The sequence below is a fragment of the Nakaseomyces bracarensis genome (assembly GCF_045282275.1).
Source record: "Nakaseomyces bracarensis strain CBM3 chromosome Unknown Scaff6_1, whole genome shotgun sequence".
In the NCBI taxonomy this organism is placed as follows: domain Eukaryota; kingdom Fungi; phylum Ascomycota; class Saccharomycetes; order Saccharomycetales; family Saccharomycetaceae; genus Nakaseomyces; species Nakaseomyces bracarensis.
In genome coordinates, this window is record NW_027263967.1 from 371,331 (window position 1) to 385,056 (window position 13,726).

General features: G+C 38.2%; 5 protein-coding genes across 5 annotated transcripts; 1 reads left to right on the plus strand and 4 right to left on the minus strand.

The window, feature by feature from the left end:
• Nucleotides 1–1,731: 1,731 nt before the first annotated feature.
• RNJ42_01387 (ADP-ribosylation factor 1) lies at nt 1,732–2,277 on the minus strand (the record flags this gene model as incomplete). Its single annotated transcript, XM_071051552.1, has 1 exon — nt 1,732–2,277. One exon carries the CDS (start codon nt 2,275–2,277, stop codon nt 1,732–1,734), a length of 546 nt encoding a protein of 181 aa, XP_070907581.1.
• Nucleotides 2,278–2,937: 660 nt separating this feature from the next.
• Nucleotides 2,938–4,044, minus strand: NUS1 (ditrans,polycis-polyprenyl diphosphate synthase; the record flags this gene model as incomplete). Its single annotated transcript, XM_071051553.1, has 1 exon — nt 2,938–4,044. One exon carries the CDS (start codon nt 4,042–4,044, stop codon nt 2,938–2,940), a length of 1,107 nt encoding a protein of 368 aa, XP_070907582.1.
• Nucleotides 4,045–5,075: 1,031 nt separating this feature from the next.
• RNJ42_01389 (Low glucose sensor SNF3) lies at nt 5,076–7,940 on the minus strand (the record flags this gene model as incomplete). Its single annotated transcript, XM_071051554.1, has 1 exon — nt 5,076–7,940. One exon carries the CDS (start codon nt 7,938–7,940, stop codon nt 5,076–5,078), a length of 2,865 nt encoding a protein of 954 aa, XP_070907583.1.
• Nucleotides 7,941–8,647: 707 nt separating this feature from the next.
• On the minus strand, nt 8,648–12,487 carry SEC31 (Sec31p; the record flags this gene model as incomplete). Its single annotated transcript, XM_071051555.1, has 1 exon — nt 8,648–12,487. One exon carries the CDS (start codon nt 12,485–12,487, stop codon nt 8,648–8,650), a length of 3,840 nt encoding a protein of 1,279 aa, XP_070907584.1.
• Nucleotides 12,488–13,256: 769 nt separating this feature from the next.
• On the plus strand, nt 13,257–13,535 carry COA4 (Coa4p; the record flags this gene model as incomplete). The annotated part of the gene is made up of 1 exon (XM_071051556.1): nt 13,257–13,535. The coding sequence occupies one exon, from the start codon at nt 13,257–13,259 to the stop codon at nt 13,533–13,535; it is 279 nt and encodes a 92-aa protein (XP_070907585.1).
• Between the last annotated feature and the right edge of the window lie 191 nt (nt 13,536–13,726).

Genomic DNA, 13,726 nt, shown 5'->3' on the forward strand with positions numbered 1-13,726 from the left:
AATCCATAATAATTCAGTCTATTTCTGTTTTTTAATTTCTCTATTCAGGACTTCCTTTACTTTCCGTTAAGTATCCATGCTCTTCTCCATATACGCCTTAAACATACCATTTTTGTTCCAATCAACTGTCTTTGCTTAGGGATTCAAAGATATAAAATATAGAATACAAATAACGTATACACTATATACCTTTTTAAAGAAGAAATTTTTTTTTTCATCAAAAGTTATCCAAAATTTTTTTTCCGCTTTTCCAACAGAGAGAGACTGAAAAAAAAAAATCGTCTTCTGCTTGCTGACAGCAAAACGGGCCAAAAAAAAAAAATTAGAGCGAGTTCGTTACCCGGATCTGGGTTTTATGGGCATTTTCAGAAAACGGCCGCAGTGGCTACGATGAGGTGGAGGGTGGTCTGGAGAGAAAGTGCGCAGAGAAAAGGTTTCGGTGTCGTAGATTTTGCTGCCAGAGTGTGCATAGCTTTTCCACGACAAGAGGGTGTTGGATATTACGTTAGTGATGATGTGTATTGACTTTAGTTCCTTAACGGATCTGAGTTTAGGCAGGCGGGGAGGGGGGGGGCAGTGGGCTTAGGCTGAAGCTAGGCTGAAGCTAGACTGAGAGGATGAGGGGGGGTAAGCTGAGGCTAGGGTTGTAATGGCGAGGCTAAAGGATTCTAGTGGTGAGGATGGTAGTGTAACTAGTCATAGGGAGATTGGAATCTGTCTATGGCATTTACTCGATTGCTTCCATATTTTTTTCTTGAAAACTTGTTTTACCCGGCTATAAGTTTAGAAGTGGAAAGAAAAATTGTAGGTTTTCCTAATGAGGAAGTTAATTATAATGAGTGCTAAAAACTTTTTTCTATAGGAGTTTATGGGTGTAAGGTTGTTATCCATGTTCAAAAAAAATTGTTCTCTATATCGCGACAAAGGCTGAAATGGTAAGAAAAACAGTCACACAGATATACACCTAACATCAATTATCAAATAAGAAAAAGTAATAATAATAGAAAGAATCATCTTCTGGGGGTGGACATGATTAAAGTCATTAAAGTAAGAATTTGATCAGCGCACTCTACAATACAACCATTTCAGTTTATTGTTCCGGAATAGTTGATTTTTTTTTTCCTGTAGTATATTATATTTTATATATTTCTTACATTGTATATAATGATCTCTCTTCTTTATCTAAAAGTAGGAGACACGCATAAAAAGAGGATAACCATATCCTTCATCTTGATAGTAGGGTTTTTTTTTTATCGAATAACGATAAAAAAAACAATAAAAAGGATCTGATTTTCTTCTTTCTCGTATTTATATTTATCTTACCGCTGGCAGTATTGATGGAAATACCCTATTCATAAGGCACTAAAAATAGTTTTCAATCAATTTACTTCGAATAGCATTGATGGATGTTAAATAGTAATTTTATTAGCCAGATACTTTATTTCCATTGATGTTATTCGATGAGATTGAGCTTAAATTCTAGTCTTAAAATAGAGATTTGTTATGTTTTATTCTTATTTTTTTTTTTGATTATTTTTAATTCGAGGAGTTATCGTACATGCAAAACATTCTAATGATAGAATTCTTATTTTTTTGTTTTGTTATTAATTGTATAAAGGGAGGAAAAATATTTCAACAAAGTGGAAAAGGATGAAGGAAAGAAAAAGAGCGATTTTATTCTATATTTTTATCCATTTTGTTATATTATAATCATTAATGTTTCTCTCTCATTCAAGATTGGTTGCTTAAGTTGTTACTTAACCATTCAAGACCCTCATACAAACCTTCACCAGAGGTAGCACAAGTAGCTTGGATAAACCATGGACGGTTTCTGATAGAGTGTAGACCCAACTTCTCGGTAATTTCAGCAGCAGACATAGCCTCTGGCAGATCTTGCTTGTTTGCGAATACCAACCACACGGCGTTTCTTAGTTCGTCTTCGTTCAACATTCTTTGCATAACTTCTCTAGCTTCACCAATACGGGATCTATCGTTAGAGTCAACGACAAAAATAACACCTTCGGTGTTTCTGTAGTAGTGTCTCCATAGAGATCTGATTCTGTCTTGTCCACCCACATCCCAGACGGTGAAGGAGATGTTCTTATATTGCACAGTTTCAACATTAAAACCAATGGTTGGAATGGTAGTAATAACTTCACCCAACTTCAACTTGTACAAAACAGTGGTTTTACCAGCACCATCAAGACCAACCATCAGGATACGCATTTCTTTGGAACCAAAAAGGTTACTGAACAACTTGGATGCAAACAAACCCATTTTTATTTATAATTATTGGTATTCCTGTTTTCTTGTGGCAATGGAGTCCGTTAGTTATTTATCAGTGGAATTCAATTGATAAAGATCCACCTCAAAAGTAATCCAAATTTGAGTCCTATCCTTTTAGAAAGAGAAAAAACAAAGAAAAAAAAAGAGGTCTAAAAAGGGCTTTACGTGTATTCAAAATTTCAAAATTTCAAAATTTTCTGTTGTTTTTTTAATCCGTTATTTTGACGTTGCCCTCCTTAGCAATTTTTGGTAAATTACAAACATTGACATCACATTATACGTAAACGCGTTTTTATTTCGGATTTTTTTCTTTGGGTTGTGCAGTGTTTTCTTCGTAAACTGAAACACCTGAAAGTATTACCACGTGAAAGGGCAAATAGTATATTACCCGGATTCCTAAACTTCAATTTTGACATACCTTACGTATTAAATGATTTCAGACGCGTTCTGTATTTACCTATATTATCAAATATACCCATTAGAAATCAATGCTGGATTATTTCATTGTTATCATTTAATATTGTTTGTTTGTTTTGTTTTGTTCTTTTATTCAACTTTCTTTATATTTTCTTTGTTTATGTTAATTTTGTTCAGTTTCTATCTTCCTAATCCTTTTTATAAATTTGCTTTAATTTTATTTTTTATTTTTTTTTATTTCCCTAGGTTCATTTTACAGTCAGAGTAATGTTTCAAGCCCCTCAGAAAAATAGAATAAGCTACTTTCTTGTTATCTCTCTCCCAAAAAAATTCGGTAAGCCTTACGTGCCATGGAGGAAATCCTTGCAAATCTAGAGTAGGACCAAAATATATTAATAAGTCTGGTTCTGGACAAACTAATTTAGATAGTAGCCTGTGTAAGAGGTCGACAGTTATATCTTTAGTGTTAATAGCAGTTTTTTTACAATATGTGATCAGCGTCTTGGTTAAGTTAACTACAGTTTGTCTTCCATCTGTTTGTGAAAGAAGGGTTATCCTAATTGCATCAGTCTTCCGGACTCCCTTTGAACCATAATTGTTATATCTATGGTAGTTCTTCCTTGAACTTGGTATGAAAATAGTGAAGTCTGGCATCTTTTCGTCCGAGTAATATTTTAATAATGTGGCGAAAATTTCATCTTCTAAAATATCAATATTATTTTTCAAGTAACCGGAAACATCATATAGGATTAAATCTTTAATTCCTGCAGATACGCTCCAGGTGACAATTTCTCCAGCATTAGACAAAAGGCCGTATAATCCACCACCAATATGTCCAATAGGTTTCATCTCGAGGATTACAGCCAGCCTTGTTGGAAGTTTTGAAAAAGCAAGAACATCCTGTCTGATCAATTGTGGGGTACGGGAAGGGTTGTATATGATTTTCAACATATTCAGTTTTTTTTGGTTACACTTGTATTGGATATACCGGAAAATCGCAAATATTAAATAAAGAACGACGAGGAAATTTTTATATAATACATTTTCAAGTTTCTTTATTTGTCTTTTCACTACCTTTGCCTCTTTTTCACTATTTTTTCGAGTAATTTGTACTTCATAAAATGTTTTAGTGCTTCTTCCTTCAGCGGGCGCAGTTATTAAAGAGTCCAAAATGGCTTTCAGAGAACGTACTATTGTATTTGCATCTCCATTGACTAGACATTCCATTTCAGGTGCTAAGTTTTTGAGCGATAAACTTAAACCTTCATCATTGCTATCAGGTACCAATTTTCTTGTATCCTCTATAATTTTATCAAGTATTTCATTTGAAACATCCGACATGACTTGTGTATATGCAGGAGTTGTTAATAATCTCTCGATTAACCTGGCTCAATTGAAAACGGTAAAACCAAAATAAACAATCCTACACAAAAGCTGTAATTTGTCTTGATAGCGATTTTCTTTAATCTTTAATGACCAAGTTAGGTAGAAACTGAAGATACTCAAAGACTTCTACCAATGTTCTTCTAAATTTGCTATATGATTTATCAAGATATTAATGAAAGATTATATAAATTCTTTTTTACTGAAAAGGAAAAATATGTGTATTTATACTACTTTTGACACCTACAGCGTTTCAAATCAAAACCGCATAGCCGCTGAACTGTTTCAAAGTTTTATATCGTATTCTGTGACTAAATGTGGCGCATGATTCGAAAAAAAAAATAATAGCTAGGTGTATAAATATAGCTTTGTAGTTAGTACCAATGAAATACTATATTGTATTAATTTCATTAGGATTATAGAACAGTATAATCATAAAACAGGAATATAATGCAATGATAGGAAAATAAATTGAAGGCTAATTCATTTACTATTAGATATATGACATATGTACATTTTTAAACAAGAACAGCGACATATAAACCTATATATTTGACTTAAATACATATCTTTGAGCATGCACCGTTTATAAAATATAGTGTTCAAGAGTTTTCGGACTAAAGAACAATTGAATATTAAAAAACAACAAAAGAAAAGGAAAATTAGGAACAATACTAAAATAAAACAACCAACATAATAATTGAGATGGAATAAAATAATAAGGGTGAAATGAATATTAAATAAGTAAAAAATAATAAAAAAAAACCAGTATTGATCTTCCTTTTGGAAGTGAAATATGCAAATAAGAAAGTGGGGTAGATTGAACGTTCTTTCTTTAAAACAAAGTAAGAAAAAATTAAACTGTTATTGTAGTGAAGTGATGAATATAAATTAATGCGCTTGGTTGATGTGTAAATTTATTCTGCGTTCTGTCATACCGAAATAAGTTTTAGATGATGTTTATCCCATATTAGGTTTAGTATTGAGGATTAGGTAGGATTTGTAAAGGTGGAATCAGTATTTTGACTAGTATATGTATTGCTTTGAATTAGCTGAGACATATAAGAATTAATAGTATCCAAATTTCCGCGATTTCTATAAGAGGTAGAGGATGAAGGATCTTCTTCGCCCAAATCATACTCAGAATCTTCATCGCTGATGTCAGGGATACCTGATGACAACCTCCGACTAACACTATATAATCCAAACCCGTTTCCTAAATCAACAAAGTCGTTGTGGTCATCGAATGTGAGGTCTTCACCTGATTTTGTATTCGTATTAGTTTTTTCAGTTGAATTGGTGCTATTGTCGGAATGTTTATGAGAGTTTTTTGTCCATCTGGAAAAGAGTCCAGATTTTTTGGTTTCAGTGTGTGAGGATTCCGTGTCATTACTATGATTGTCGTTTTCTCCTGGACTGGTGTTAACAGAAGTGTTTTTAGTGATATTTCCGGCGAACTCTTCAATACTTGCTGCAGTGGATAATGAAGGTGGACCCCTATTGACTATATGTAGCACCATTTCATTACCAAAATCCAGAAATTGAGTCCCGTCAGTAGAGTTTCTGATTGGAGCGCTACTATAATTAGTTGGGTATTGAGAATTGTAATCAACACTGTGATGCGTGTTAAGGGAGTCATTTCTAGGTGTTAACCCATCACTCATTAATTCACCATCGATAGTATTTGTACGGAATTGTTTTTCTTGCATGTTCTGCTGTTGCTGCTGTTGTTGCTGCTGCTGCTGCTGATGTTCGAAATGACCATAAGTCTTTTCTCTATTCCTGATTCTTTTGTTCCATTTGGCAGAGACAATCCCATTGGGTGATTTTGTATAAAGTTCATCGATTTCTTCTAGAGTTAGGCCTCGTGTTTCGTAAACTGTAAAGTAGACAATGACTAAAGCTAGTGCATTTAAACTGCCCCAAATAAAATAAATCTTGGGACCTATCAATGCTCTTCTCTGGCCTGTATCGACAATATATGGAGTTATGAAAGCACAAACAAAGTTAATAAGCCAGTTAGCAGCAGCGCAGATAGCAGTACATTTAGCTCTTACTCCTAGTGGGTATAACTCAGCAGATATTACCCATACAACACCGCCCCATGTAGCAGCAAAGGATGCAATGAACAAACAGATGAAAGCAATCATGACTTTGTTAGCTACAACGGATTGGGTTGATGATCCAACAATTGCGATAATGAAGTTCGAAATGGTCATGATAACACCACCATAAAGCAACACGCTTCTCCTACCAAGATATTCAACTAGAAACATACCAGGAACGCTAAAACCAACATTAACTGCATATGTGATTAACGAGACAATATAACCATTTTTTATACCGGACCTAGTGAAAAAACTAACACCGTAATAGAAAATGAAATTTATACCTGAAAACTGTTGAAATGCCTGTATAGCAATACCAGTAAACATTCTTAGAGTTTGTTTCGGTCTACTCTTATTCGATCTAAAGCAGTCCCAAAAGGTTGTTTTACCGAATGATGCCTCATAATCAAATGTAGCTTTTATTTCTACTAACTCCTCAAGAAGACCAGAATCATGTACAGGAACTCCTCTTAAAAAAGCTAATGACTCTGCAGCTTTGTCCAACTGATCTCTCAGAATATAATAACGTGGGCTTTCAGGCAAGCATAGCATACCAGCTGCTAAAGCGTACGCCCATACGTATTGGAGACCAATAGGAATTCTATAGGATGAGGAATCACGTCTGTTGTGTGTTCCTTGAGATACTGCACTAGAAACCAACAAACCCCATGTAATAGCCCATTGATATGTAGAGATAATAGCACCTCTGAGGGATTTATGTGCAGCCTCAGCCTGGTACAACGGTACCACAGCTGACACTAGCCCGACACCTAAACCAGATATAACTCTACCAGCAATGAACAGGTTATAGTCATGGGCTGCTACCTGTAACGAGTTTCCCAATGAAAATACCACCGCAGTACTGAATATTATTGTATTTTTCCTCCCGTATTTATCCGATATAAAGGGAGCAGACAATGCACCTACAAATGTTCCCAGGGATAGGAACGATACTAAGATGGCTAACTGTTTTGCCGAGAACCCGACATGGTTCGGTGCTATATTATTCTTGACGTATTGCATATCTACAATACTGTTTATCAGTCCTGTATCGTAGCCGAACAGGAACCCGCCCACGGCAACAAACACACCGACCACAATCGACATCATATAAGACTGCTCGTGGGGAGGTTCCGCAAACAGCTGTGACGTGTCGCCTATCGTTGACATCTCATCAGAGAGCACAGATATATCATATTCTATATCATCATTTGTCTCATCCATTCCTCCATCTCCACGTTCATTTGGAAATTGTTGACCTTGACCTTCTACATCTACACCGTCTATATCTCCACCGAACCCGACCATTTCCATCTCTCTATTAATACCATGATCATGAGTATGATCGTGTTCGTGTTGTTGTTCGTGACCAAGCCCTTGGTACTCCACCAGATGTAAGTTCCTCGAATTGAGAGTGGCTTGACCTGAACTTAAAGTCTTCATCAATGACAGTCCGTTATCCATCATCGTGTTCTCCCCTTCTCGTACTCCTCCTAGTTCTCGTTGTTCTCCTTGTCCGTGTCCTTGTCCGTGTCCTTGTCCTTGTCCTACCCCCATATCCTTGTAGTCCCGATTTCGAATATCATGATTATTATCACTCTTCTCCTTCTCGTCTCTAGGACCTCCTTCTACATGCCTTACTATCTTATTATTCCGCCGCTGTCGAATTAAACTCACCGCTTTTATCGCCTTCTTCAACACCCCAGCTCTATCTCGCTCTATTTGTTTCTCTTCTGCTTCTAACATTACTTCATTGCCTTTCTCTTTTGATTTCTTATTACTTCACTTTACTTGTTTCTAACACTAATTCAATATACAATTAAATAAATAAAAAAATATCTTTTACTATAGAAGAGAATTTAAGAATTTTAAATAAAATAAAAAAAAAAAAGAAACCCCGAGAAACCCTCAACCGAAGCCCACAACATGGTCCTACGGTACTTTCTCTCCTTTTTCCCATTTCCCCTCTCTCCACACTTGTTATCTCTCACTACGTTTACTCGCGCATAAACTACGGGCAGTATCATAAAAAAGCCATGTAAAAAATACCGTGACACGTCCATTTTTCAAGTCCTCCCCCCGCACAAAACGAGACATCCAAGCCACTAAAAACACCGCAGTAGAAAGACAACTGTGGGAAACAAAGGGTTGCGCTTGAGCTTGCGCCCTAATTCTGTAAAAGCCCTAAGGAATCGTGCAATGCCCTAAGGAATCGTGCAATGCCCTAAATGATTAAAAATTTGAGAATGGCGCGGGGCGGAAGGGAAAGTGTTCAAAACAGCAAAAAAAAAAAAGGTACCGGGACCCGGGCACGGCAGGCGGGTGACGGGTGACGGGTGCGGGGAGGCCTTATGAAGGGAAATAGGATAAGTACATTAATACGAAATATCACGTTTATTAAAAGACTATGATATATGATATATTTATACATACATAAAAAAACAAACACAGAACTATGATGTTGCTTCTGAGATGCTGATGATTCTCTTTACACCGGTTAACCAGTTACCACCTTCTTGAGCGTGGTTAGTTGCGATGTCTTTGTGGATTTCCATGGCGTCCTTGTAGTTCTTCTGTTTCAAGAGTTCTATGATTTGTAGAAGCTTGTCCACGGTTGGTTGGGTGAGCAGGTCTTGTCTTTCTAGGTGGGTGAAGAGGATGCGTAGTCTTTTCTCACAGTCCTTTAGCTGCTTGCTGTACTCCTTGGGTGTCAATGGTGTGACGCGGGCTAGCTCGGAGCTGAAGAACTCCTTGATTGGGAGTTGGTCGGCTGGGATTCCTGCGTCGCTGGTCACGTCGTTGGCTGGTTCGGTCATGTCAATTGGAGAGATGGTATTTCTTGTGGGAGGGGCCTGTGGAGGGGCAGCAACGCTGCCGCTGGCACTGGCAAGCTCGGAAGCGATTGGTTGTTGTTGTGGAACAGCAGTGGGTTCTAAGACGCTGGCAGCGTCCTGGGATAGAGTCTTTTGTGGCTGGGCACGTTTCTTACCAATTGGTGGAGGACCAGCGCTTGCCTTCTTAGTAATTGGTGGTGGGCCAGAAACTGGAGGTACATGACCGCCTTGTGGTGGAACCATACCTGGCATCTTAGATGGGATTTGAGTGTTCACATATGGACTAGCTGGGACACTTGGTTGTTGTGCACCAGCTGGTGGGGCATATGGGTTTACTGGTTTCTGCAGTGGAGTCATATTGGCAGAAGGAGCATATGGGTTGGCTGCAGGTGGAACAACACCAGCAGATTGTGGAGGACCGTTGCTAACTGGAGCTTGGTTCAATTGTGGTGTTTGTGGGGCGTACATGTTGGCTGCTTGGCTAATCTTACGAGCTGAATTGACATCATCCATATTCACGACGGAGGAGTTTCTGGAAGCCCTCTTTTGTGGTGGAGGAGACATAATGCTGGTGGAAACGTTCCTGGATCCATTACTTGGTGGGAAGGCACTAGCAATAGATTTGCTTGGTACGATCTTTGGAGAGGCCATACCCATGTTTGGGATTGGAGCAACGGTCACAGGCTTGGCACGTTGTGCCTTTTCCTTAACTGGCAACGGTAGATCATTCCAGCCATCGTTAGCTTTCTTGTTTAAGTGTGGTGTTTGACCTGATAGAACAGAAGAGGGTCTTGGTGGCGGTTGATCAATGGCACCATTGGTTGGAGATATTGGTTGCTGAGCGGCCATGGCCAAAGATTGGGCAGCTACATTAGAGTATGGGTTGGCTGGTGGAATGAAAGATGTTGCAGGTTGTGTTTGTACAGGTTGTGCTTGTGCTGGAGCAGCATAAGCATTCAAAACTGGTTCAGCTACTGGAGTTGGAGGAGCGTATGGGTTGGTCTTGACAGTAGCAGCGGATTGGCGATGTTGTAGAGAAGGAGTTGGGATGTTAGCAGCTGGGAATCCATTGTTTATTTGTGGTGTGAACTGAGAAGGAGTGGAGACAGGTGCTGTAACTGGTGGAAGATTAATAGACTTCTTAGAAGCAGAAGCCAAATTGGTGTGACTGCCATATCTAGTCTTTTTGGTCGTGGTTTCAGCAACCTTACCAGAGGCCACCAAAACTCTCTTCTTTTCAGCAATAACCAATTCATTGTCTTCAGGTAGGATGTTCAAAAACAACAAAGCTAATTCAAAGTTACCAGTAGCGGCGGTAATGTTGATGAATTCGAAAAACTTTGAGATTAGCGATTCATTAGTGATCTTTTGCTTCTTACCAACAAAGCTAGACATGATAGTAAATCTTTCGATAAATTCTGTCAAACATTCCACATGGGCATCATAAGTAGTCTTGTCTTGCTTCTTCAATTTGCTTTCCAAAGATGGGAATTCCTTCAACCAGATTGCTGCAATCTTATCTAAAGAACCAGCTGCAATGTATAGAGACAAAGCATTCTGTCTATCCTTGCTTTCTAGTAATCTATCACCTAATTGCAATAGCTTGTCATTCTTTGCTGTCTCGTCATCGGCATGGAAACTTAGAATAGATTTGGTGATATACTTCCATTGAGAAATATCCAAATTCTCAATCAAATCCTCTGAGTTCTGCTTCGAAGAGGAGTATAGAATTCTAGACAAACTAGATTCTTTACCATACTTGGTAAAGTAGGCATCCTTAATATCCTGTTTTATCTTATCGTTATCAGTGCTTGTAGCCAAGACAAAGGCTTCCAAGATGGAACCATTCTTCAATAGTTCGTTAACCGCTTTCTTTGTGTTGCCAGAGAAAATGCTGTCAGCAATGCTGATCTCATTAGCAGCAATCTTGAATGATCCAGAAGGTTGGAAGTTTGTCTCGATCTTCTCGAAGAATTCATCACCTTCTTTTTCTTCGTTTTTTTCCTCGGTGTCCGATTCCTCAGTAAGTTCTAGTGCGTCCTTCAAATATTCCTCCTTACCGTCCATAGACAATTTTTCAAGCAAATTCCAATCTTCTTCATTACTTTCGTCAACGACCTTAACCAATCTCTGATTGATCAATGCATTGAAGTCACCGGACTTCACGGCGTCAACCAAGGTGTTGTCCGACTGTAGATCAGATATTTCAGGCTTGGATATCTCAACACCTAATCCATCTTCTGTGATCTGGACCAACTTACCACCGAAAGCCCATTGAGCAGAAGCAGAGTTATTACCATACCAAGCTGGTGCTTGTAAGTTGACAACAGTGGATTTGATTTCACTCTTCTCCTCTGAAACGTGGTTCCAGAAATCGGTCTCTGATTCTTGTTGCTTAGTCTTACTCACCTCTTCATCCAGAGTAGTTTCAAAGTTTTGTAGAGTTTGCACCTCGACTCTTTTACCGTCCAGAGTAGCGAAGGCAAATAGGTCTGGAGCTTGTGGAGCAAACTTAGACTTGAAACACCAGTTACCAGTGGTAGTGTACTCAGTCAATGCCTCACCAGTTTGTGGGTTCCACAACATTACAGAACTATCACGCGCACTGGACAACAGCATGTTTTCATCTTGTTGACACCAATCTAGAGACAGAATACCCTTGGAGTGTCCATGGCCTTGGTTATTGGCAGCAGAAAGCACTTGCAGTGGCGCATTGGAGTTTCTTAGATCCCAGATCAAAACGGCTGGGTCATTGTCGTTAGAAGTAGCAGTGGCTACTCGAGTAGAGTTCAATGGGTGCCATTCGACAGCAGAGAAGTCAACCTTTGTACCTGTAGTTGGAGATGCATAACTTAGATGGATGACTTCCTTCTTTGCCTTCAAATCCCAGATAGAGGCGAAGTTACTGTTGCTAGCCGAGGCAAACACATGAGCCAGGGACTTGTTCCATGAAAGTGAGTGTACTTCGTCAATTGTTGACATGGAGACACCTGGGGTCAATGGCTGGTAATCGGCCTTCTTCTTCCCGTCTGGTATACACTTGTTCAGATCCCAGATAAAAATCTCACCGGAGTTACCACCTGACAACAAAACGTTACTCTGTTTGCTATTGAACTTAACGGTCCTCACCAATGAGGAGTGCACGTTAAACGCACCGGACGACCTCAGGGACTCCTTCTTCGCATCAAACTCAAAGATCTCAACGGCACCATTGTCCATAGCACCCGCTATGTGCTTGTTGTCCTGAGACCAGTCAAGATCCTTAAACTTCGCATCAGCAGTAAGGCTGAAAGTAGGCTTCTTGTCATCCGTAGACAAAAGAGACCACAACTCTAACTTCGATTCATTCGAGAAATCAGCATCTATAGTACCTGAGGCAGTACCTGACACCAAATATGGTATTCTATCATGCGACAACGCGAACGTAGCAGTACGCGAGTACTCAGCAATCCTCACCATTATACTTTATATATATATATTTGCTCTTCTATGAGATCACCTTAAAATAAAATTTAGTAATTGTTTTTTAACTCAAGTTTCAAATATAAAAAATAGAGAGAGAGAAACACATACACATATATATTACCTTGTTGATTTTTTGTCAAAGTAGCTAACCCTCAAAATTTGAGCCCTGGAAAGAATTCCAACTCCCAAAAATAAAAAAAATATATATAAAAAAATATTGTGGACAACGCAGAAAAAAACTGCCCTTCGCATTTTGTCTGTACGTGTTTTGTTTTCTACGGGTCTTTCTGTTTAGAAAATTGGCACTATCTTCTAATCTACAGTAATATCTAAGGCCAAACAACAACACTACGAAATTCTTTTGTGGAACCTTACTCTATATATATCTCATAGCATACGTAATAGTCATATGAGTGTGATGTATGTAGTGATATAATTGTATACGTATACTGCACCTGCAATGTCGTTATACTGTATAATTCATGTGATACACGTATCTTGGTATACTTATATTTCAGGGTAACCATGTACCCTTAAAAAATTAAGTTAATATACGTAATAGACTAAGTGTATGTGTGTGTGTGTGTGTGTGTGTGTGTGTGTGTGTGTGTGTGTGTGTGTGTGTCTACGTGTAGTTGGGTATTGCTTGAAAGTGATTATAAGACTTTATATACCAATACTCTCTATTTTGGATGTTATGGAAGGTGAAATACAGAAGTAAGAAATAATTTGAGAAAGGGAAAAATAGAAAAAATAGGAGGAGATGTCGGAGAATAAGTCAAAGTCAAAGTATTATGAAGAAGCATTAGAGCAGTACAAGGAGATGGTTGAAGAGGAAGAAGAGGATGGATCTGAGCGTGATTCTTGGGATAAGAGAATCACAGACACAGGATGTTATGTAGAGAACTTGGCGTTACAGCTGTGTCATGCGGAGACTAATGACTGGAGGCAGTGTTTTCCAGAGATGGCTCAGTTCAGGAGTTGTTGGGAAAAGAATGGCAATAGAGACCGTGTTCAAACAGTAGATAGAGATTTGAAATGATTTTGATATATACAAAAAGTAAAAATACGTTACCTTGTAAATAGTTGATGTCCCCCAAACCCAAATTGATGATATATATATTATAAAGAAAAAGAACTAGTATTTTTTTTTTTTCTAGAACTTTCTATTATGATTAACTCGAGAATCGAACTGGTTATCTAAATTTTTTTAAACCTATGAAGGGAAACAGA